The following is a 26,688-nucleotide window of genomic DNA, read 5'->3' on the forward strand; positions in this document are numbered from 1 at the left end:
GCATAAACTGTGAGAAAGATCTCTGAAATCATTGAGCACCTATCAAAAATTCCAGCATTGGGTGACTGGACACTGTGATTTAGAAAACCTACTTGCAACCAAAGCAAGTGGACATTAAGCATCTCATATTCCAGTGTCATGTACCAGGTATGTGGTTGGATGCTTGAAGAAATAAGTATTCTCAATCCAGCTTGTGTGCACTCTCCCATGCAGTTTTCATCTTTTTGTATTCAGTTTTCTATGCCCTTACCATTACCCTTTTTCTCTTGGTTTTGGTTCCCTTCCATATATCCCATTAACTTAATAGACATTTCTTTCATAAAGTAATCAGTTTAAGAGATTTGTCTGCTTATATTAGCATGCAAGTGATTCTTAGTAAGATCTGGGTCCTTGAAGCTATTAGCTACAGAAATAAACCCCAAATAATTATTATAAAAATTACTAGACTTTCATGCCAATTAACAATTTTTGTCTCCCTTCATGCAGCTTACAGTAAATATGGAAAAGAAAAAAAGGAACTTGAGCTTCTGCAAATATTTGTTGCTCACATGAATGTTACCCTTACACAATGCATATCTCCTAGCTGATTAATCTCATGGTCTCTGTTTAAATATTTCATAGTTGCCCTCCTCTGGTGTTCAGATGAAGAGAAAGAAGATACTGTGTATACTACTGTTGCCTTGAGTGAGTTATGTCATATTGTACTCTCCTCTACACCTCAGCTGAACCAGTGGGAACAATTTTTATGCTGTTTTCCTCTGCTCCAGTTTACAGTCTCTTCCAGCATCAAATCTGCCAGACCTGGAAGCACACAGAAAATGGTATGTTAAACTTTCATTTTAAATTTTCTCTTAGACATCTTTTACTGGAACTGTTGTGGAAAACTTTCAAGAACATTTTCTGCTTTTCTGTTTCCTAAATGTTCAATTTTGCTATTGTGGTTAGAAGCTGCAGTGCATTGTGACAGGAAAGGAAAGCATTTACTTGCTTTCATACTAACTGGCTATCATTTATCCATGCTACTGTACTTCAGAAAGAGTATAATATCATATTTGCTATTTTCTGTAACTTTTGAGGTGTTACTCTAGCCTGTAGCCCTGTCAACTCTTTACATACATACAAAACCCCTGCAGAAAATCTTTCTTCAGAAACACCTAGTCGTACTGTTGCTGAATATTTGAAGAACACTCTAAATCATTAAGGGTTTTTGCACATGCCCATTAGGATCAGTAGATTACTGCTTTTTGAACTTCTTATGAAGCCAAGCGTAGATCAGAGAGACAAGAACAGTTCACATGCACACTCCAGCTGTACTTTTAAACAAGCTTCTCGTTGCAAAGATGTTGCTTGTTTCTCCTATTTAAAAGTCTTTTTATTTGTTCTGGTACTTAAACAGCTCCTAAGTGTTACACATGCAAATAGTCAGATATAACACCAGAATGCAACAGCTTATAGTTAAAATACATAATACATTACAAAGCTATTAGGAAAGAGAAGACTATACAAAGCAATGAAGCACAAAGATGGTAGGAGCTAGGCTGGCTCTGCAACAACACTTAGGTTCCTAATAATACCGTAATACGTGAGAGTTCAAAATCTGAGCATTGTAAATGCTCCAGAGGTCTTCTTTGACTTCTTAAGAGACCTAGAAACATATTTATGAAGACTTTTAAGGCCCATATTCATTGCACCTGATTTCAGGCACCTAAATCAGCAGTGTGAGTCTCTGGTGTGTAGTCAGTCAGAGCTCTCTTCCTCTCTCTCTTCCTCTCTCTCTCTCTTCCTCTCTCTCCCTCTCTCTCTTTCTCTCTCTCTCTCGCTCTCTCTCGCTCTCGCTCTCTCTCTCGCTCTCTCTCTCTCCTCTCCCACTCTCTCTTGAATGTCAGTGCAGCCCAGGTTGGTGGCAATGAATTGAGGAACTTGGGTAAGCACCTGAAATTAAGGGCCTGAGTGCAGTGGCTGCTTGTGAGTCCATGTAGGAAGTTTGTGTTGTCAATCTGGACTGCAATCACACCTTGCCCCTGTCCTGCTCTAGTGCTTGGACAGAGTTTATCTTGGTTTATCAAATCTTTAAATGTTGAATCTAATTTACTTTTCCTTCTGTTGCATTAAGAGTGCAGCAATTCAGCAGACAACTCATGCCCTTGCTCTTCCCAGTTGGTCTTCAGAGAGCAGAGGGGCTGGTGGAGGCTGGACTTGATTTCTGATTTTAGCCAATTTATCACTCTTAAGTCTGGTCATGTTCTCAGATGCAACAATAATGTAGGTTACACTACAATCCTGTCTCCTTTACGAACAGAGATTCACCAACAGTGAGGATTACCCATTCATCACTGTAAATCTGGTCAAGTTCAATAAGAACTTCATGAACACAGATTAACTAATAGTGCAGTTTATTGGAGCAAGAGGTTATAGATTCTTTCATATTTCCCCAACAAATTCACTAGATCTGCAAAACATGAGTGTACAGTGTTATGTGTAAGTGCTCCTGGGAATACTCCAATGCAGTCAGAGGTGCAAATCTTACCAAAGAAATCTTCCCTGTTTTGGAGAAGAGAGAGAAGCAAGCCCATTGACTTTTTGCAATATGGTCATATTCTCATCCTCTGCCAATGAGGATTTCAAATCCAATTTAACCAATTTAAGCCAATTTATAATTTTGGGAGAAGTGGAGGTGAGACTGTGGTCAAATGTTCTGTTACTGCCTTCATAAATGAGGGACAGGGAGCAACCACTTTATATGTAAATGAAGGATATTGTGAGTGAAAAAGAGAGAGATTACAAAGACTGTGAGTCTTGCACAAGAGCAGAACAGAATCATGACACCTTAGCATCACTTCCTCTTCTACTTCTTGACTGAAGGTAAAAGGATCATCCAGTGTCTGCCTGATAATCACCCATTCAGCATGCCATCATGCCCGTGGTAATCCCTTAGCCACATATCTCATTGCATATCTCATGGAAATCCCTTCACAACATACCTCAAGGCTATAATGGAAATCCCTTCACCACATATCTCATGGCATATCTTATGGCTGCAGGCCTCATTTGTATACCTTCCTTCTTTTAAAGTTAGAAAGACTCCTGGAGTTTGACATGCAGTGACTGTCAGTATTTCCCTCAGTGACTGCAGGTTCTGTGTCCATGGCTGGTGACGACTGGCACTTCATGCTCTGCTGTGTTGTGCATCAACAGATGCCCAGTTAATGGCACCTATATGATGGAACAACATGTCCCGCAGTGCAGAGTCTCTGCAGTTTCCCTACCACCTCTCTACCATGCTCCATGGGAACCTGCCTTGGATAATGGTCCTGGCCCTGGGATCCATTGGTCTGCTAAAGCAAGAGGTGGAGAGAGGCAGGTGCTGGAACATCATCTGGTTAGGATAGGCTTTGGTTAGGATAGGCTCTCTCTGCCTTTTCTTTAGTCTCATACCATCTTTTACAGCCATAATGTGGTATATCTCCTGGGAAAAAAGGGAAAGAAAGTAGGCAAAATATTTACAAGATTCTATAAAGATTTTTCTTTGGCAATGCCTCTTGTCATTTGAATAAAGACCTTCTGTTTTCCATGTAATGAATAGCAATGGTAGAGCCCTCCCTTCTCCCTTTCACATCCCTGACTGCATTAGTGGAGAAAAGAGAACTTAAAAAAAGGATCTAGGGAGCTGGGAGGAAATGAATGCTTACTATCTTTTCCAAATTTGCTCCCCACATACTGTGATTATTCTTATGCATCATTTTCATCCAAAGACTTTTCTACATCAGGAAATCAAAAAAGTTAATCCTCCTCTCAAGGGGATTGGCTAGACTGAGCTGAAAATGCTGGTAAACTCTCTTACACAGTGGCGTCTGTCTGGGTGAGAGTCCAATGTGAATTCCACGATGAATAACCAAATGATAGTTAGTTTGACTCATAACAAATGACATCACAAGACTTGGAGATAATTCAATGTAAATTCACAGGCACTGTCTGGTTAGTCCGGGTTAACCTTCCCTGAGATATTGCATGAATGATTCTTGTGACTACCAGCCACAGTATTAAGCTACTTTGCCTTTTCTTAGAGGATCTGCAGAAAGGAAGGTGACACCACAGCACTGGCAGTGAATGGGAAAGGAAATTGTGGTAGAGGAAAGGCTGGAGTGTAGTACTATATTAGCTTACACTGAATTCAAGATCTGCAGTGGACTTCTACATTTTTTCTTCTGAGGCTCTGAATCCCCAAAGTGACGCCATTAGGCTGTGGACTCTAGATAGCAGAAGTTCAGTGCTGTGTGAGACTTGATCTGCCTTCTCACACATCTGCTGCCCTGCAGGTCACTCTTCCAGGTACATGGATGCAGAGGTAGGTTTAACATAGTTCTATAAGGTAACACAGAAACACAAAGTTGTCTAGGAGACACTGTGGTCGAAGTAAACAGAGCATACAACAGAAAGGCTCGCTTCACCTCCAAGTCTGTGTCACCTGCAAGGCATGTCTTTGTAGCACTCAACAGGGTTTGCACAGACTGCTGGAGCAGGTCTCTGTATATTCTTGTGCCCCAGCTAAAGAGAAAAAACCATTTCCTTGTATCTTGGACATTTTACCTAATCATCCAATTTTCTGCTGCTTACCTGGGTTTTAACACTTAATCAATATTATCCAGACAAATCCTGCTTATTTAAGAGCCCTCTATGTGTCGTGCATCTCCAAGCCTTCAACACTGAGTTTTCAAGGGAGAAATGACCAGCACCTGACGCCAGCAGTTAAGATACTGGGCAGTGCAGCAAAATGGTCACAGCCTCTCTGCCTGTGTCACACAAGCCAAGGCTGGCAGCTTGCCAGCCAGGGTTTCTTTGACACTGACCACTGCTGAGGAAGTAAGGGGTAAGCTGTGACATATTAAAAGCTTATTGTCCTTCCCATAATACACATAAATCTATAAAGTAGGCAAGAGCACAAAGACTTGACAGACACTAAGAATGTTTGGAAAGTTTCTTTAAATGCCTGTGGGATTTTGGCTCTGGGTATTTAATGCTTATGAGTCTTATATGGAACATGCTCAATTTTAAACCTGTCTTTGATTTTCATTTTCACACTTCACATTGCTACAGTGTTTTCTCGGCTCCCTGTCCTTATTGAAGAGTGAAAATGCAAGGTGGTATTAAACCTTATGGAAATAAAGCCATAGACTGGCTTAGGTCAACTCTCCACCTGTGCTGACGCTTCAGTAAGTTTGAAAGTCTACACTAGTTTTTAAAGGACTATAGATTTTATCTATCATACACTATGAAACAGTAACTTTGCTCATCTACTCCAGTATGCAATGGCAATCTGCTGGAAGTTTAACACCTGCTGTTTCCCCTTAAAAGAAAAGAACATTCACAGAGATGTAAATTTCAATCACCTGTGTTGCCACTTTTTCAGTAGATTTTTTTACCAATCCCTTATTTAGAGAGTGATATTTATATTAACGCTGCAATACATCGTGATAATAAAGTAAGGAATACCAACAAAATACCAAAAAACTTATAATCCTACCTGCACATCTACAAGTGTAGACCTATTTGGTCTGACCCAGTGTGTGGGTGAAATGTTTAATTACCTTAAAGTAATACCTGTGCTTCCTTATTTTTAGGTACCTCGTGCAAAGATGTCAAATGCTTTGCTATTTGTCTTGCTCTTCCTGTTTCCGATGCTGCTGTCTGGAGCTTGGTTTCCCAAGACTTTGCCCTGTGATGTTAAATCTTCAGAAGGCACTGTGACAGTGGACTGCACCTACCGGCGTCTCACACAAGTCCCCAGAGGGATCCCTGAAAACGCTACCAACCTCACCTTGAGTATTAACCATATTCCCCATATCTATCCAACATCCTTTGCTCAGCTTAAAAACCTCATGGAGATTGACTTCAGATGCAACTGTGTGCCTGTCAGACTGGGGCCCAAAAATCTTATCTGCAACAGAGGACTGGAGATTGAGAATGGCAGTTTTGCTGCCCTGACAAGACTGAAGTCACTGTACTTGGATGCAAACCAGCTGTTGGAAATTCCCCGAGGTCTTCCTGCTACTTTAACCCTGCTGAGCCTGGAAGCAAATACTATCTTTTCTATTCAAAAAGCCAACTTGTCAGAGCTAGGAAACATAGAGGTATTGTATCTGGGACAGAACTGTTACTACCGCAATCCGTGCAATGTTTCATTTGAGATTGAGGAAACAGCCTTTCTGGAGCTGAAAAAATTAACAATACTATCCCTGAAGTCCAACAACTTAACACACATTCCAGCCAATTTGTCATCTACTTTGAAGGAACTGTATATTTACAATAACAGGATTCAAGTGATTCAAGAACAGGATTTAAGTGCCCTTCCCAACCTAGAAATTCTCGATCTAAGTGGCAACTGCCCACGTTGCTATAATGCCCCATATCCTTGCATTCCCTGCACCAATGGCTCGATTCAGATACATTCAAAGGCTTTTGATTCCTTGATAAATTTAAGAATTTTGCGACTTCACAGTAACTCTCTTCAGAGCATACCCAGCAGTTGGTTTAAAAACATCAAGAACCTCAAAGAACTTGACCTCTCCCAAAATTTCCTCATGAAGGAGATTGGAGATGCTCAGTTTTTGAAGTTTGTCCCCAGCCTGGTGGAGCTTGATCTGTCCTTTAATTTTGAACTCCAGTTGTATTCTCCCTTCTTGAAACTGTCCGAGACGTTTTCTTCCCTCTCTAACCTGGAAACCTTGAGGCTCAAGGGTTATGTCTTTAAAGAACTGAGAGAGGAGGATCTACGCCCACTGCTCAGTCTTAGGAATCTCACCGTCTTGGATCTTGGGACTAATTTTATTAAAGTTGCAAACCTGACAGTGTTCGAAGGATTCCCAGCTCTTAAGGTCATAGACCTCTCAGTGAATAAAATTTCTCCTTCTTCAGGGGAAAGCAACTCCAATGGATTCTGCTCTAATCTTGGGTTTTCTGTCGAGCAGTACAACAGGCAAGTACTACAAGAGATGCATTATTTTAGGTATGATGTGTATGAGCGAAGTTGCCGTTCCAAAGATAAAGAGGCTGCTTCCTACCAATCTTCAGTTAAGGAAGATTGCCTGCAATTTGGAAAAACTCTGGATTTGAGCAGAAATAATATATTTTTTATTAACCCCTCAGACTTCCAGGGACTTAGCTCCCTTACCTGTCTCAACTTGTCAGATAATGCAATAAGTCAAACTTTAAATGGAAGTGAATTCTCCTACTTGTCTGGATTGAAATATCTGGATTTTTCTAACAACAGGGTTGATTTGCTATACCAAACTGCTTTCAAAGAGCTAGAACATTTAGAAATTCTTGACCTGAGCAATAATCAACATTATTTTCTGGCAGAAGGTATTACTGAAGAGCTCAGTTTTATAAAAAGTTTGACACATCTGAGAAAGCTGATGATGAACGATAATGACATTTCTACCACCATTAACACAGGAATGGAAAGTCAATCTCTTCAAATTTTAGAATTTAGAGGAAATCGATTAGATATCTTATGGCTAGATGGCAATGCTAGATACTTATCCTTCTTCAAGAATCTGACCAGCCTGGAAGAACTGGATATTTCCTTCAACTCGCTCAGTTTTTTGCCTCCCACTGTTTTTGAAGCAATGCCTCCCAAACTCAAGCTCCTCAACTTAACCAATAATCGATTGAAGAGTTTCAACTGGGAAAACCTCCACTATCTGAAGAAACTAGTAACTCTGGACCTGAGCAATAACCTTCTGACTACTGTTCCCCGAGAACTGTCCAATTGCTCCTCATCACTGCAAGAACTGATGCTTCGAAACAATCGTATTCACCATCTAACCAAACATTTTCTCAGAGGTGCTTTTAAACTGAGGTATTTGGACCTCAGCTCAAACAAGATTGAAGTAATTAAGAAATCTAGCTTCCCTGAAAATGTCATCAACAACCTGAAGATGCTGCTTTTGCATGGCAACCCTTTCAGGTGCAACTGCGAGGCCGTGTGGTTTGTCTGGTGGATCAATCAGACTCAGGTGACTATTCCTCTTCTGGCCTCAGACGTGACCTGTGCTGGCCCAGGGGCACATAAGGGAAGGAGCGTGGTTTTCTTGGATCTGTATACCTGTGAGCTGGACACCTCCTATTTGATCCTGTACGCTCTATCAGCTTCAACCATCCTCAGCTTTATGGTGCTTGCGGTGACGAGCCATCTGTACTTCTGGGATGTGTGGTACAGTTACCATTACTGCACTGCCAAGCTGAAGGGCTATCGGCGTTTATCTTTACCAGATGCCTGCTACGATGCTTTTATTGCCTATGACAACGAAGATCCAGCTGTGAATGACTGGGTGATGGAAGAACTGGTTAGAAGGCTGGAAGACCAAAAAGCCAGGCAGTTCAATTTATGCCTGGAAGCAAGGGACTGGCTCGCAGGACAGCCGGTCTTTGACAACCTTTCCCAGAGCATTCAGCTGAGCAAAAAGACTGTATTTGTGCTGACCAATAAGTATATTAAAAGTGGCAGTTTCAGGACAACCTTTTACATGGCCCACCAGCGGCTTCTAGATGAAAAACTGGATGTCATTATCTTGATATTTCTTGAGAAGGTTTTGCAGAAGTCGCGCTATGTCCGTCTGAGGAAGAGGCTGTGTCGAAATTCTGTCCTGGAATGGCCAACTAACCCTCAGTCTCAGCCCTTCTTCTGGCAGTGCCTGAAAAATGCCATAGCTACAAACAATTTGCTGGCTTATAACAAGCTTCTCCAAGAAACTGTTTAACTCTGCTCTTCCTTTATATATAGTTATGATGCAGAGTTAGCAAAAGATCTTCAATTTTATTTGCCAAAATTGTTGAACCATAGAAGATAAATCTAATTTTGATATTAAGCCCCAAAATGGAATGCACATTTAATTCCAAAGCTGAAAATTCACTTGTTGTGCTATGACAAGTTTAAAGAGAAACTGTTGCCAGAGCAGATGTTTAGCTGACATGTGCCTTGGTTGGCACTGACTGCTGCACAGGAAGAGGAGATGCCAAAATGGGAAGGTGTGAGGTAAAGTTCAGAAGGTCTTGCAGTCTTCTGCGTGAAAGTAACGAGGGGGAGGAGAACAGCAGAGAGGTAGAGGGACAGGCACAAGGCAGATAGAGAAACTCAAGTAAATCAAGGTGGAAGTGAGAAGAAAGAAGGAAAGGAAGGTAAAAAGATAAAAGAGAAAGTGGAAAAGGTGGGGGAAAATGCAGCTAAAGTAGGGTATGCTAGAAGTTAAAGAATAAGTACTGCTAATTTGCAAGTCACCTTTTCACTTTGCCTTTCACCTGCCTCTTGGGCTGTTGGCTGAGCTGGCTCCTTCCTGAAGACTCAGGGCTCCTCTCCAGTGTTGTAATGTCAGTTGTAGGAGCTTGGCTTCTCCATTTCCACCCAAGTCCTATGTTACAACCCCTTCTGTATCAACTGGGATGGTGTTAGCTGGTCCAGCCAGGGCTGGGGCCTGAAGACTTGCTAAAGTGACTGAGTCACCTCCACCTGCCCAGACTTTCTCCAGAAGAAAACATCATCAAAATCTGGAAGTACAAAGTGTGTAAGACCAAGTCATACTAGGAAAGCATATATCCCGCTGTTTCTTTAGATGTGCTGTGATGCTCCAGAGCAGCCTCAAGCTCTCCTTCACCTTCTTGTTCCCCACGCAAGCCCCTCTCCCACAGCAGTTGATAGGGCACCACTAAACACCTGAGATAGGAATGGGTCTGACTTTAGAGACATCCTGAAAAAGGGAAGAAACAATGCTCAGAAACATGAATACCTAGGCCTGTTCCCCACTCTGTTTCACAGAACACACTCATCAAGCACTTGAGAGTATTTCAACTGAAGCCTTTTGAAATGGCAGCCTGAACTTCTGAGCGTGACATGGGCAGGTTCTCTGTTTGTTGTGATGATGTCTGTTTTGGGAGGGCAGCACATTCTCACCTTGCAAGGTGCTCCTGTCTGCATCAATCTGGGTAGCTTCTCCTCTCTTGCTCAAAGTTCTTTTTCTTTTCTGGCAAGTAGTCTCTGTAATAACTCTGGCTGCAGGGGAACTGACACTCTTAATTGCTTTAAACCTTTTTTTCACTTACCTGTTCTGACTGGTCCTTTCTTTAAATAGACTCTCTTTTATTTAATTGTAGGCAACCAGACAGACAAGAACACAAATACAAACATAAACAGGAAAGCAAAACTTCATGTAATAATATTGCAGATAAGAAGGGGTTTTTTTCCTCTCAATTTGTCACATCATTTAGAAAGAAATTCTGTACAGAAAGGGTGATCAGGCATTGGAATGGGCTGCCCAGGGAAGTGGTGGATTCTCCGTCCCTGGAGGTTTTTAAGATAAGACTGGATGTGGCACTTAGTGCCATGGTCTAGTAACTGCGGTGGTAGTGGATCAAGGGTTGGACTCGATAATCTCGGAGGTCCCTTCCAACCCAACTGATTCTATGATTCTATGATTCTATGATTCTATGATTTTTATTGGTTAAATACAGAAGTAGGAAATAGGGATGGATCTCATTAAAAAATTGGTAGTTTTATGGTTATATTTTAATAACGTGTATTTCTGATGGTTCTGTTTGAAAGCCTAAACAATCTGTACCTCTAAATATGATAACATGAGCTATAATATGACTCTCTCCATAAGGTAATGCTTGAAACAGGAACCTCTGTTCCTCAGTTACTCATACACCATCTTCCTCTACCTCCCCACAACATCTATTTTGGAGCAGATCCTCTTTCACAGCCTCATTGATTAGGGAAGGAACACAAGGTCACTTAGCCTTTCTGAGGTTGAGGGAAGAAGTATTTTCTCCTCTTCCATTGAGAAGCACTCAAAGGATGGGTACAACATGAGTAGCAATGATTATATATTGGTACACATACTAAGGGACCTGATTAGGAAGGATATCCTCCTTGATTTGTTGCTTGTTAACAAGAGAGCCTCATGATTGAAGTGGTGGACATTTTGGACCATGGAGTAGTTTAATCTAAAATATCTGGTGACAGAAGGAAATTTGCCAGCAAAACTCTGGATTAGAGGAGAGCAGAATTCAGGCTGCTAAGGGAACTGCTTTGCAAGGTCCCCTAGGAAAATGGCTTTGAAGATGCTGGGATCTATCACTGTGGTCACATTTTAAACACCATCTCTTAAGGGCATAGGAACATGCAATTCCAAAATGTTGGAAGTCATGCTGGTGAGGCAGAAGGTCAGCTTGGCTGACCAGGGATATTTTTCTGGAGCTAAGGCAAAAAGAAGAAAGTGTATGGCCAGTGGAAGCAAGCTTGGGTGACTTGGGAGGATGTTATGGTTTAACCCCAACTGGCAACTAAGCACCATGCAATCATTCACTTCTTCCCAACAGTCTTGGGATGGGAAGGAGAATCAAAAAAGAAAAGTAAAACTTTTTTATTTGAGAAAAGAACAGTTTAATAATTGAAATGAAGTAAAATATAATATTGCAACAACAAGAACAATAATAATAATAAAAAGGGGAGAGAGAGAGAGAGAAAGAGATAAAACCCAAGAATGGCAAATGATGCACAATAGTTCCTTACCACTCACTGACTGAAGCAAAACCCATCTCCAAACCACAATAAGTTCCCCTTCCAAGTAGCTCCCCCAGTCTATATACTGGGTATGACATTCTGTGGTATGAAATATCCCTTTGGCCAGTTCAGGTCAGCTGTCCCGGCTATGCTCCCTCCCAGCTTCTTGTGCACCTTCTCTCTGGCAGAGCTTGGAGCTTGCTTGTCTCATGGTGTAGCAGTGTCTGAATTACAAAACACTGAACAGTCCTGTGGTTTCTATATGTTAGGGTTTCATGATGATGTAGCTTGTGATCTGGTGTGAGGTAATTAGGAGGAGGAGGTTTTAAGGGGTCTCTGGAGGTCAGAGTAGATCTGATTTCAACATATCAATAGCTTCTTTAGGCTCCTGTTCTGCAATAACATTGGAATGCTATGCAGCAAACATGATATCCTGTAAAGAAACTTTATAACAGCATCTTTAAAAAAAATTAACTCAGTGAAGATTGGGAGCCCTTGGTCTGTAGTAGATCACATTGTAGGTCAGTAGCTCCTCCAGACAACCTATTGTTTGTCTTGTGAATAATCCCTACCTTTTCAATTTCTCAATCTTGTTCTGAAAGTATCTGCCTACAGAAATTAGCTCTATGACAGGCTGTTCATTTGAAAAAAATCAGCTGTAGGCCAAATGTCTCCATGTACTCTGAAGAAGATATTCGGATCATTTAGGTTATCAGTTGCCTCTGGAGGAGCTCAACTTCACTGAAATATATGGAAGTTAGCCTCGTAATTTGGGAAGACTGATTCTGTGTCTAAACACAAAAGACATACACACTAATCCATCATTATCTTCAGAAGTATAAATGATAAAAATAAAGCACGGAGAAGTCAAACCGTTTCTAGTATATCCATCTGCTTCTGCTGCAACTGAAAAGCGAATCTGGATATCCAACTTCCAAAAGCAACCTGCATGCATTCCTTAGTTAATGAGCACTTAGAGATTATTATACATGGGATTATTTAATCAGAAAAATAGCCAAAATTGAGAATCAAATGTGTACCTGGTGAGAAATTCTATATTTGGCTGTGAAAAGTATGAGACAGTAGGAAGCCCCGCTAAGTTCTGTAAAACTGAGGTGGTTGGGGTTTTTTGCTTTTGTGGGAGAATATCTTTGTTCAAAGAAGTGTACCAGAATAGCCACTGATCAAAATCCGTGGCCTTATCTGTCTTTGTTTTCTTTCCTTTATTGTTTCTAAGACAGAATGTTAAGGGCAAAATTTTGAGCAATAGTGTCTCTGAGTAACTTGAGCTTTTTTTTAAAGAGAAACTGCCACAAAATCAAACCTGTTTTTGCTGATGCAAATTCAGAAACATTTGAGGAAAAAAAGTTTCAATTTTTTTCTAGCAATAGTATTATTGAAGGACTGGCAATAGATTTACATAATTATGGAAAAGCTGGCAAGCCGTACAATGGAAGGTTTCAGCTTTTGGTTTCTAAATATTTTTCTGAATATTTTCTTTTATTTTACAAGCTAAGTTCTAGTTTCACTGTCTTAGCTGTTTGGTTTATCTATGTTATACTCCCCATAGTAATATCTGCAACTATGGTATCATATATGTTATCAATATTTTGGTATGATTCCACAAGAGTGAGACATTCTGGAAGTATGTGTTGCTTAAAAACACATATACCCAGTCTTGTGTTTTCCTACCGACAAAGTAATTTTCAATTAAAGAGCAAAACTCTCAATGAATCCTTCTTTGTGAATATGCCTTCTTTTCCTGCTCTAATTTTTTATGCTTTTGCTTTGCTAACTGAAGGAATAATTGAAATCTGATATTTAACTGATATCCTGCAGTGACAAATTACTTTTAGTGTAGAACAACAAAGTAAAATTTACTGAAACAATGAACAAGAGAAGTTTTAGCTTATATTCTCATTTTCTTGTTTGCAAAAGATTCTTTCCCATAATTTACCCTGAATATTTGAGATCCACAAGTCTATATAGAATAATTACACTCATACAAGGCTATGGTCTTTTATAGTGCACCTGAATCCTGCATTCTGTTAATAATAAAATTCTTTACATAATAACTTTGGTCTAAGACTCATTTTTAGTTCTAGTATTAATTTAGAAGAAACTCAGTAACTAAGTTGTGCTCTTGTTTATTTATTCTGAACTTCTATTCGTGATGTAAAAGCAAGATACTCCAAAATAAGAATTGCAATGACCCTTACTCCTTTGGAAAAACAGGTCTCAAAATCTTTCCATAATTCCCTGTAGTTTCTCACCTTGTATGTTCCCCTCAGAAGTACCACACCTCACTGTGACGGATTGTGTTTTAATGTCCTAAAACCCACCTCATGCAACAGTGGCATCAGCTCATCAAAATCCCAGAGCTGGACTATTTGTCTTTGAAAACTAACCACAAGTTTGGGCTGCTGCAAGAAGTGGAAGGAGAAGTGATATATAGCCTGTACTTATCTCCAGGAAACTTAGACACCAGTGTGTCCAAGTGGTGGTGAAAAAGGAAGTAGCAGCTAGCAGCTTTAGTGTCCACCTCTGTGATATCGCTGAAATGACATTTTCTATTGTTTCACCCTGGATGTCTTCTGCAATTCCACACAAGACCACTCTAGCATCTGACATGAGAAAAGATGGACCCCCTCATGTGGGTGACCATCTTGTTTTTTGGTTTTGATGTGCACCTTAGTTGGTTCTGGAAAGGGAGATGGAAGAGTGAGGATGGTGACACGAATTGTAGGTGGGCATGTTGGGAGAGGGATATGCTGCACTTTGAAGGATAACTCTAAGTTTTGTAAAGATTGGGAAGTATGTCTTATAGTAAGGGATACACATAAAGAATAAGTTATGACATGAGTTTAGTTGTGTAATACTTATCTTGCACCCTATATATCCTATTGTCTCTCTTGTTCCAAGTAAGAAAAGGACTCATGTTACAAACATAGGCAATGTTTCCTAAACACATTTTTCAGTATCAGGAACAATGTCTATAAGATACTTCTTAGACACAGTTGCCAAGTGCATTTAAGGAGTAAATCAAAAACATTTTCCCTCTTAGTACTGCTTCCTCCCAGACACTCTTCTTCAGATTCCATGGCTGATTGTGAATAAAACCCTGCTTTGACATGAGATCCAGTCACAGAAATTGCTTGTCATAACCGGTGATTTTCTGGACTATAAACATATTTGGATTTGAATTTCCTTGAGATTGATGTGGTTGTAAGTGGCATATGTGTGGGCTCTAGGTGTGATATGCACCCTCTCTGGCACCAACCCTGGTCCCAGAGAACCTGCCAGCATGGGGTCAGCTCTGCAGGTGACAGAGAAAGAGAAGCAACCACCTCTGCAAAGAGTGTGGTGGAGCTCAGCTTTGCAGCAGCTGAGACCTTCCAGTGCTCTCCCCTTTGATTAAAGACTCTAAATCCAGAGTAGTTACACGTATACATTCTGTATACATATGTGTGTGATGTATGTGTATATACATATAAACACATATCCAAAAAACCTTCCACTTTAAAAAAAAAAAAAAAGAGTAATTTTTAATGTTATGGACCACAACAGAATTCTTCAGACAACTCCAGTTTCAAATTGTCGTCAACAGCATACCAAAATTAGTTAATAAATCTCACAGAAAGAATGTGGTTTACACACTGAAAGTAAAAAAAAACCCGCAAGAAACAGCATTTTTAAAGAAAGCTAAATATATAATGAGCTCTGAAGAAAGAGGAAGCACAAAAGAAACGTATTTTCTCAAAGCAGTATTCTATTGTTAGGGACAAAAGAAAAAATTAACAGTCTCAGTCTGGCACTGTTCTTAAAGCTCTTTAATATTAGTAATTTTACACACAATGAGTGATTACTAATGTATATTGAGAAAATATTTGTTTCTTTTGGTTAGGCCAGTTCTTCTTTCAAAAAGAAAAAGAAAAGTTCTCCTTTTCAAGTGTCTCACAGAAAGGTACTTCAAACTAGTGTGAGTGATACCACAACTGAAGCAGCAATAAGGGAAGAGATGCTCTACTTGCCCAGTCTGTGAGCAGCTGGCCTGCAAGCCAAAATTAAGAGGGAGCAGCTCAGAGTGCCAAAACCCAAATCCTGCCTCAGACAGCTCCCTCTTACCCAGGTTGTCCCTAGGGAGTCCCCTTTCTTCTGTATGATCCTGCACAGGGGTGGGGCGGGGGATGGTGCTAGAAAGGGATGGTGTGAATGCCTCCACTCTCCAGTTTATATTGTCCTTTCATGAGACAGCCTGCTGAAGACTCGCAAATGCTCTCTAATACTGTTTCATTGGGAAAAACAAAGCTCAAGCTTTGGCCTCCGAGCCCAGCCATTTTCTCATACCTATCTACACAGACTTCTCTGATTCTGCTGCAGGGCAGAGGGCTCAGCCAGGAGTTTAAAGGCAGACTAGGCACAATAGAGTCTAAGCCTCACTGGCAATTCTCCTAACTAGTCCTCTTTGTCTGGAGGTAGGGTTGAAACTTCACTGAGTGTAAGCTTGAGAAGGATGAGCAGAGATAGTTATGGAAGGACAAGAGAAATTCTACAGACCCAAAGACCACTTAAATGAAAGATGAACTAACAGGATAGCATGCAAAAAGCACTTAATACCTCATTGCCTTGTGAATTTATTATGTTCTTTCCCTCTCATTTCCATGTCTTCCTCTGACTGTCCTTAGCTGTGATTTGTTGTTATTTGTTTTATACTGAATAATGTGCAGGGAAAAAAAAAGCCTAAAATTATATTAACTCCTGTTCATAAATTCCTGATAACTAAAATAATTTAAAACTTCTCTCTCCTTCTCTCCCTCCCCCTCTCTGTCTTGTTTATCAGTGTCAATATGTTGTCACGTCTACAGCAGAACACAGTAGCTATTGCAACTTAGTTATACAATGCAACTATTTTTCAGGGACAGAATTGGAAAACTTCTTGTAGTATAACTGAATGGAAAATGCATGTTGGCCAAATGAAACAATACAAATTGGTGCATGAGATGAAGGGATCGAATGCACTCTCAGCAAATTTGCAGATGACACTAAGCTTAGTGGTGTGGTTGACACTCCTGATGGAAAAGGCCATCCAGAGGGACCTGGGTAAGCTCGAGAAGTGGACTCATGGGAGTCTCATGCAGTTTAACAAGGCCAAGTGCAAGGTGCTGCACCTGAATGAGGGCAACCCCCAATAGCAATACAGACTGGGGAATGAACGAATCGAAAGCAGCCCTGCCAAGAAACACTTGGGGTGCTGGTGGGTGAGAGGATTGACATGAGCTGACCATGTGCACTTGCAGCCCAGAAAGCCAAATGTATCCTGGGCTGCATCAAAAGCAGAGTGGCCAGCAGGTCAAGGGAGAGGATTCTCCTCCTTTACTTTGTTCTCATGAGACCCCACCTGCTGTGCTGCATCCAGCTCTGGGGTCCCCAGCATGGGAAGGACATTGACCTGTTGGAATGAGTTCAGAGGAGGGACACCAAGATGATTAGAGGCATGAAGCACCTCTCCTATGAGGCAAGGCTGAGAGAATTGAGATTGTTAAGCTTGGAGAAGAGAAGGCTTCAAGGTGACCTAATTGTGGCCCTCCAGTACCTGAAGGGAGTCTACAGGAAAGATAGAGACTTTTTACAGGGGCCTATAGTGACAGGAAAAGGGGGAATGGCTTCAAACTGAGACTAGGTATAATTGAGATCGTAGGAAGAAATTCTTTACTGTGAGGCACTGGAACAGGTTGCCCAGAGAAGTTGTGGATGCCCCATCCCTGGAAATGTGCAAGGTGTCGTGATTTGAGACCACGTTGGATGAGGCTCTCAGTAGCCTGGTCTAGTGGAAGGTGTCCCAACCCATGGCAAGAGGGTTGAAACAAGACAATCTTTAAGGTCACTTCCATCTCAAGCCATTCTATGGATCTGTTCTATGATTGGAATCTGAATTTGATGTATTTCAGTTCTTGAGGAAGAATATTGTTGAGACAGTTATTCATGAATCCTCACATTCTTCTGCCTGCTCATCACCATATGGCCACCCACCCATCACATGAACATAATGATTTTGCTTCTTATTTTTCTTAACACATTTTATTGTTCTCCTCCCTTATTTCACTTTCAATTCCTATTTTATGGGGAGCTTTTTCTGCAAGACAAACAAAACTGACATTAATCTCAAATGCCTCTATTCTCTTAGTCATTATGTTTTATTCTCATTTTAGATGACAAAATAAATCATGCTAACTATTCAATATGATACAGTCTGTGTGCATATGCATTAAATAAAGGCATACCCAGGAAATAGCTTCGTGTCATTCTGCAATGATGCAGAAGACACACGTCCATATTGCGTATTCAGACACATTTCTTCATCTCACTCCAATAAAACCACAGCATTAGCTGCCAGTATATCTTTGTCATTTCTACAACTAAAGAGTTACCTCCTTCATCATAAATTCATATTTATTCTCTTTTTTGTTAATTACGAAAGCGGTTTGAGTAATTTTTAATTTGCATGGTTATGTGTCACAGTGTCATGTAGGAATATGTATGCTAGAGAATTGCATTATATTTCAGGTTTATTGCTGCATGTGATCCAGCTGTTAATGTAAACAATTTTTGAATTATCCATGTAGAGGATTTTCATCACTTAAGCTTGTCCTTCAGGTTAATTCTTTACTCACTGGAGAGAATTTGAAAGCTTGTAACAGCTAATGCCAACACTTCCTACATGTTTTATTCATGTGAAGGTGTTTGTCCTCAAGTAAATGACCAGAGTACAATCTAATTTCTCCTTGGTCACTTTAATACAGACTGTGAGCACACTGCTTGGTCTACACTACAGGACTAATACCTTATTTTACTATGTGAAAAGTAGCATCAGCAAGCTTGCAGTTCAAGTGAGGCTTGGAAGGATTAGAGAAGCAGTTCATCGTAAAATCATGACATTTGAGAGGATTTTAGCGGTTTTGAGAAAATTTAGATTTTGATGCTGGATTGGAATTGGCACATTAAGCTCAAAGTATCTAACCAGGAGAGGTCTCCAACCTATGTATAGATTAAATGTAATTTTATCAAGTTTAAAAAAGTTAAGGAACTACATCTTAATGGCAATGATTAACAAAGACAGTATCTAGAGGCCTTCCACCTACTTTACCTGGCTAAGGCTCATGTCCAACAGCACCTTCTCCATTACAACACTTCCTCAGCTTCACAATCTTGAAGGAAATTGGTGGAGATTAGAACTGGGACTTTAGTGAGCCCTATGGAAAATATCTTCCCACAGAATTTGGGGCTGTCCTGCTCTCACCAACTGCAGTCCCCCAGTAAACTGACCTGGGTGTGGTCCTGCCTACCTGTTCTTCTACAACAGCTTGACCTGAGACAAAGTGCCTCAATTATACTTTTCCACTTGAACCTTGCTTTGGAAAATCTCCTATTCAAATGCATCCTTAAAAAAGCAGACTTTCATTCTGACTCCACAAAATACATTCTGTCTACTTTCAGAATCTGCCAGAGCTGTGAGTGAATCCTTTTTGCATCTGTTTTTTTTTCAGTCAGTTCATAGCCTCTGGAGAGGTTGTACAGAGCTCATCTGCCCTGGAAGAGCAGGATTTATCTTTCAATTACTAGAGGAAAATCTAGTCATGATATTGAAATCTTTCCCAACTCTCATAATGTCTAAAATCATTGTTGATAGCAGAAGTTATCATTGTTGCTATTAACATTATATTAATTATATTATTATATTAAAACATGTTTTCAAAGGGCAAAACGGAGAACACACAAAATTCTGTTTACCCTTTGATGCCTCAGAGAAAAAGGCAACTTGACAGATTACCTTTGCAGCTGTAGTCACATGCATCACCAACATGTTCTGATCAGACTTTCTGCAGCCAGTTCCCCCTTGCAAGTAGAGATGATACTGGAAACAGGTCTTCAGTCAGGCTAGTCACCCTATAGGTAAGAGTCTGTAGCAACAAGCTTGTGACAGACGTTGGGTCTGATGCAGAGCAGTTCTGTACACAGTATTCTTCTTTAACCATCACAGGTTTAAGCTGTTTTAAGTTCAAAATGATCTCTTCATCTTTGCCGACCAATCATGTACCACTACACTTGCTTTCAATTTATCTTTCTTCTCCACTCTCTAACGCTACAGAACTGTAAAATAACTGGCTCCTGTTTCTTAGTCTTTGGTTCCATTTTCCTTTTAATCTCTCTTTCGCTTCCCAATTCATACATTATCCAATAACACACTCTTAAAAAAAAACCAAAACAAAAGTAACAAAAAACAACCAAAAGACTTGTCCCCTTATTTATTCTGTATGTGGCTTGATACTGTCATGTTTTAATTAATCTATTTAGTTTGGTGCCAAGGACAGCTAGAGAAGGAGATTTTGACATTAACTGCTTGTCATCAGACATTTTGATATATTGGAAAAGGTTTACTGAAGGCTAGTTTTATATATTCTACAGTGATGCAAAAATCAAATACTTGAGCATGATTTGCATGGACATGATGTTTGCTGTAGGAACATGGGGTAGTTTTTCAGTCACCATACTCCAATTAGTGAGACTGCAAGTAAGTGGCATACATGTTTATGCCTTTCCCAAAAAGTCAAAATATTTCACTATTGGTTTAGATATTTCTTAAAGATGTAGTGATATTTTAAAGATATGGACAGATAAATTCTATTAAAGTTTTAAAACAATATTTTTCTTTTTGTACCAAACAGATACTGTCAAAACCAGGAGGACAAGTATTCAATTTCCCATGCATTGCTGCTAACATTTCCATCCTTTTTTTGCAATGCCTTGAGGGAACAATTCAAATCACAGGAACAGAGACAGCAAAGGGCAGCAAAGAAGTGTGCAACATCAATCTGAACTGAATCCTAATAAAGTCAATGGTAATTGCTCCATGGCTACAATGGCTTTGAGTTGGGTCCTGAGGGGCAGCTTTATAAAATAATGTAGGTGCTAGCATTTTTGTAAATCCACTTGATACCTATCTGCACGTTTACATAGCTGAATAATAGTGAAATTCTACACTATCAGATATCCTTATGTCTCAGACAAGGTCAGATGTATCCACTACTGCAGTCTGTGTTACACCTTTTTGAAGCTGTTGGGCACTACCACTTTATTTAAAGTGATTATGAGAAGTCATGAAACATCTCCCTGAAAGTCAGAAGGCAAATAGTGCTCTTTAACCGGCCATCGCTGATTTCTACATGAAAGGCAAAGGCAGTTCAGGAATGTCAAAGTACTTGGAAATAGAAGTTTTGCTGAGCATAGTCCTATGCAGGTAGGTGTTTGCCCGTGTGTGAGTGCGTCATGGGGTGAGGGAGAGCTGGGTGGTGTGAGACAGCTTGTAGGGGAAGCCTGCAAAAGCAGCAAGGACAGCACTGTGGGATGGGAAAGGAGCCAGCAAGAGTCTTTGTAGTTCCTGGCCAAGAGAACCCTTGTGCTGAGAAAATGAAAATATTTATAGTGGCTGAGACAATCTTTGTTGTGGACAAGAAAACAATACCTTGTCCATTCTTATGAATAAAAGCTTGCAGAACAATCAGAGCAAGAAAAATGTTTGACTCAAACCTGAGATTCTCCACTTATCTGGAGCAATCTACAAAATTTTAATCTCTGGCTAGATGTTTGGATTAAGAATTGCATACATTTTTCCAATGTAGCATCCAGCAAAGAAGGATGTTGTACCCTGGATGGTTAGTATCTCTGTCTATTTTTGTAGGGAGAGACAGCCCTTAAGGCTTTTGTTAGTACTGGTAATTTAGAAGCTTGAGCTGACAGTATCTTTTTAATATTCTGGTACAGTGTTTTTCTGTTTTGCCATGCCTGTTTCATATAATTTTAACCCTTTTTTTTTTTCATTGTAATGAAATCAAGGTCTGACAATGGGATTTTGAATGAATTTTGAGTGAGTGTTTGACAGATGAATTTCATTAACCTATTTATGCAAATTCCCATCTACTTTAACTGTTCAAGCAGAACCTTGGCATACAACTCTGATGAGGTTCATGATTTTTGTTGGCATGCAATAGACCTTCAAGATGTTCCAAAATGAATTACACTGACAGCTGTCAAATGCTTCCGTAAGCCCAGATAAATTTCAGTCTCCAAATACTGGTTGAAATCTGTCTCTAATTGAACTAAGCTTCACAATTTCTGGATTTAAAACCTGATGTCAGGTTTTTTTCTATTTGAAACCTGCCCTGTTTAAGGGCATATGATGACTGCACTGGTTGGACAATCAAGTTTCATCCCGTAGCTCATGTCCATGAAATTCAGGATCACCTATAAATTGCAGATATGTGGGTCACATGAAATCACAGGCATTTTCTGCTTTAGCCTTGTATATACTTTTCCCAACCCAAATGATGAGGACTTATCAATATAGGAGATAGCAGACAAGCTCAGAAATATTATTCAATGACATCTTATTTTGTAACAGAATTTGTGATACTAACCCCTAACCTAGAAAAAAAAGCAGAAATAAGTTCAATATAAAAATTTCCTACATTCTTCTTATTTTCTGCTCAGCTAGAGCACTGCTGCTGAGACACTCCTGTTGCCATAAGCATTCTCCTCACATCCCTAGCAAATATTGACAAGCCATTCTTAATCCCATTTTCATCAGACCGTAGCTCATGTTCAAACCTGTCTAATTACATCAGCAACACAGAATACTTTTTAATAGTATGAAAATTCTATTGAGTGTCCACCGAAAACAAATAAATGCTGACTCCACCCATCAGAATGCAAATACAGTGGAACTGCTGTGAGTTTCTGCTTCAGTGTGACTTCCCTAATGTTTTCTGAACTGAAAAAGTATAGAAGTGAGTCTGGTTAGTGTAGCAGCTGAGTATTTGGTTATTCAGAATTTCTGTTTGCACATCAAGGTTTATGAACCTTGCCCAATAACATGTAAGAGGTCAAAGATAAAAATTTGAATGAGTAAAAACATTTTGTTGTGACAATTTTGAAATTAAACATTCTAATTTTTCATCTTGAAATTGTCTGTAGAGAATGAGAAAGTAAACAACTCCCAAATGGCTGTTACTGTTTCAATAAATATGTCATATTAGATTACTAGTCCAAAGGAGATCAGAAGTAGCTATTCAGGAACAATTCAGAATATCCTGTACCCTTCACTTCTGAGAGCTGAGTGTTGATGTACTCATATGCAGAGGAGGGAACTGCATTCTGGTCATCACAACTCAACTATCTTATTGACTCTGTTACTGACTTCAAATGCTGAGTCTGGACAGAAATAAGGGGAAGTGGATCTTTTTCTATCTTTGCTTAACTAAGTAGCAAATTTGAATCAGCCAGAATGCCTGGCTGCTCAAATAGTTAAGTCTGCCCTTCTACATGAAAATTGAATAGCTTCATGCATGTTAATGAATTTTTTAGGCAATTGTCATTCTTCTTATAGGAAAAATAAAAGTATGTCATCCCACAAAGAACAGCACTGCTCACTCTTTGCCATCCACATGGAGGTTGGAGTCGCCAAGTGCTGCTTACAAACCACTCCAGGAGGTATTTGCACAAAATAACACTTCCTCCTTCAGACAGCTCTGCAGCTGTCGGACAGGAAGGATGCCGTAGTCGGAAAAAAAAAAGAGAAGTCTACCACCATACTACTCTCCTAAAATGTGGTTAAAGGGCACCAAGCAAATAGAAGCAAAGAGACAAAACATGACACTGGTGAGATTCTTGCTCCCTGATAGCCTCGGAGAGGAGTTTGTCATAGAGATGGTCTGTCCAGCAGAGGCGATGTGCCTCAGTGCACAAGATTTCTTTCATTCAAAATCTGAGATGCCAGAGGTGTATTCGAGAGTGGGGAGAGATTATTTTGGATCTCTCTGTGGAATTTGGTGCTTTTATTACAGCTTCAGTTTAAATACTCAACTCATTAGGCTGCTCCCTCTGAAAAGTAGATTTACACACCTTGAAAATACTTTTAAGTATTTAACCCCAAAGGGTGATTCTTTAAATTGCTTGAGGTTCCTTTGCTCTAGCAGGGAGCCAGTAAAGACATGCATAGGTGCAACAAAGTCTGCATCTATCAAATGATAACCACAGCTACAGGCGCACGCAGTGAGTGACAACGTTGCCTGCCTTTGCAGTGGTTTACAATTTACCAGAATATTCATCTCTGACAAAACTGCCCTCACTTAAGACCCAACGTGTCTCTTCTTGCGGCAACTCAATGAAGGCTGATACCATGACCGATGAGTAGGTGGCATTAAACCACGGCCAGATGCAGCTGGCACTGCTTGACTGGGTTGAGGAGCTGTGCCAGCTGCCTCTCTTATTCCCCTGGGCTGCCTGTGGGCGGTTTGCATGTCCCTCTGCCCCCTCTTTTGGAACACTGCCTGGGGAAGGGCACCACCAGCAGCAGTGGCTCAAGGGATTGATGTCTATTTTCCAACAGAGTGCTCAGTGACGCCAGGAATTTGAGACATTGCTGAGCCCAAGAGCAACCATGCTCACTGTGAATTGTACTGCTGGGTAAGCAGAGTTCACATCAGCCCCAGAGGTATATTTAGAAAAGCCTTCACCTCAACGAGAAAACATTCAAGAACAGCTCTTGCTGGTGAGTCCTGAGCAAGTCACCCAGGTAATTTGGTGGTAGAAAAGAGAATAAGAATTGTTTGTGTGTGTTTTGTGATGGCTTGATTAGACAGCTTTGAACTTAGATTGAATGCTGCTTTTGTGTTTTTCTGAAATTGATGTGTATATGTCACCTATCCTACAGACCATTCTGTAAACAGAACAGTTCTACTCATCTATTTTAATGCACTAAATGCAATTTTTGATAGATTTTATAGGATTTTGAGTGGAGATTATATTCTTCCATTGGTTTATTCTTGCTATGTAAGTATCTAGAAAAATGTTTTCATTAAAGCTTTTGCTTACTGCTCCCTAGGCGTCATTTATCTCTCTCTCTCTCCTCTGCCATTCATCTATATTAATTTATTTCCCAACTTTTACTAGCAGCATTTAAAGAGTTTTAGGAGTCTAGTTTATCTGTTCCCATCCTTTTACCTGTGTTTTTAGAAATCATCTAGATGAATTACTTTTGGTGTCTTTTCTGATAATTTTGACTTTGAAGTTTAATCATTGGAAGTTTCCTTTAATAAATAAAACTCTTACTTATTAATACAAAACCACCTCTCTTTTCAGAGCAAATCTAAAAAAGAAATACAACTGAAAAATATATTATTACTCTAAAAACATGTAAGCATATGACTTTTTATATGAAGATATTTTAGCTGTGCTTACAAAGATCAATACTACTTGAAATATTACTCAGTTCATCTATCTATTAATGGAAAGAGCCGCAGTTTATTTTCCAAAAATCTCTAAACAAAGTTCCATTCTCTATCTTTTTAACAAGATTAAAATATTTGATTTTTTAAATATTTACTGTGCTGAATATGTGATGTTATCCAAATAAGTCCATCACTAAGACTTTTAAAAGTTCTGATTTCAATTTGGACAAACTCAAAGCTCCAGAATGTATCCCAGTATTTCAGGTGTTCTTAATAGCAGCATGAACAACTATCACAGGGTAATTTCACTCTGTTTCCACTGAAGCAGGTAACACAATGTGTAAGTCCCTTGGTACATATAGTTCCAGAGGGGTTTGCACTTTCTTAAACAACTTTTTGAGAAAGTCCTAACGAGCTATTTCTGACTGGTGTCCATTGCACCTAAACAACATACTATGTCCTCTAAAACAAAGGAAAATGGTAAAACTGAAGATATTCCTCCAGAGACGATACCTTAATTACTGTTTTGCTTCAGCACTTCATGTCCAGCAGATAGATATCATTCTTCAGATTAAACATCCTACATGCACCTGAACATTTTTAGGACAAGAAGCCACTAACATGCCCGCTCATGTCTTGTCACAAGTTGTATCTTGTATCTGCAGCATCATATTTCTTTAAACATGGAGTGAATGCAATTGAAAGCAACTCTCTACCATTTTTGACCTTGCTGTGCTTTGGTTCATCATGTGGAATGGTCCTGAAGCACATCTTCTGGTTTCCTCTCGGCTGAAACAAAGGTGAAAGACATTATACATAAGCACAGCTCAGTCAGTCTAAGGACTGAACTACAACGCCTCTAAAATAAACCACCTTGAAATGCATATAATGTTGACAGGGGGCTTTCATCACCAGCTGTTTTACCCTCCAAATTATTCCTGTTCTGGCAGACTGTGTGCCAATGTGACTGATCACTCAGTATGAGTAATGTTAAATACTGCCCACAAAACTAACCCAAGATAATATTAATTTCTTTAATGCAATTTCTTTAACCTTATGAGGGAAAAACTTATTAAACCCATAAACAACTAGGATCCATGATATTTATGAAGTAACTAACAGTTTTTCTTGGGACCTTTTCATAAATGCATGCTTTGTGTAATTAAAAATGATCTAGAATGTGATTATTAGAACTATAGGACAAAATTATCATATTACTGCTGTTATTAATGGGCCATTCTTCCAGCTGTTCTCTCGAGAAAATCTGTTCAGACTGTTTTTCCTTTCAAATAAAATATCTGCATTCAAGACTATCTGTCTTGCTTGCTCTTCGTGGCCCTCATGGACCAGAAATCTTTTATTACCATTACCCCAGAAAACTACCATGTACTTTGGAAGCAGAAGTCATCAGTTTCCTCATAGTCTTTCACTGAAGCTTGAAGGTTTTAACAATAAGTGGAAATAAATGATAATGCAGTCACTTTGATATTTGCCTATATTTGAACCCAAGGAATTTCAGATTACATCTTTCAGAAGTAAAGATGTATTAAGTTATTAATCATAATATATCAGATCATTCCTATCCCATTCTGTTTCCGTTTTTTTTTCCCACTTAACAAAATTAGGGAAATTACCTCTCAGTAGCAAGCCACACGAAGTATCCAAGGGTTTTTCATGCTTCACTGCTGCACTAGGACCAAGTGCACTTCACACTATCAGGAGTTTGCCCTGGGAATTTGACTTACAGAATATTTAAGTTCTACTTTTTCTCATACAGCTTTGTATGAGCAAGAACTGTTACTAAAGCAATCCTCATGGAAAAAATTTTGTTTCAGGAGATGGGGCTTT

At 39.7% G+C, this 26,688-nt stretch overlaps 1 protein-coding gene across 2 annotated transcripts; it reads left to right on the forward strand.

The window, feature by feature from the left end:
* The first annotated feature begins 761 nt into the window (after nt 1-761).
* On the forward strand, nt 762-10,275 carry LOC108495960 (toll-like receptor 7). Of its 2 annotated transcripts, none has more exons than XM_017812214.1 (2): nt 762-821; nt 5,619-8,759. In XM_017812214.1, exons 1-2 carry the CDS (start codon nt 819-821, stop codon nt 8,757-8,759), a joined length of 3,144 nt encoding a protein of 1,047 aa, XP_017667703.1. In that variant the 5' UTR covers nt 762-818. The 2 variants fall into 2 exon arrangements, with proteins under 2 accessions (XP_017667703.1, XP_017667705.1); XM_017812216.1 differs by lacking the exon at nt 762-821 and adding an exon at nt 4,551-5,210 and having other exon boundaries at nt 5,619-10,275.
* The last annotated feature ends 16,413 nt before the right edge of the window (nt 10,276-26,688 follow it).

This window comes from Lepidothrix coronata, unplaced genomic scaffold, assembly GCF_001604755.1.
Source record: "Lepidothrix coronata isolate B3197 unplaced genomic scaffold, Lepidothrix_coronata-1.0 Scaffold35, whole genome shotgun sequence".
Taxonomy (NCBI): domain Eukaryota; kingdom Metazoa; phylum Chordata; class Aves; order Passeriformes; family Pipridae; genus Lepidothrix; species Lepidothrix coronata.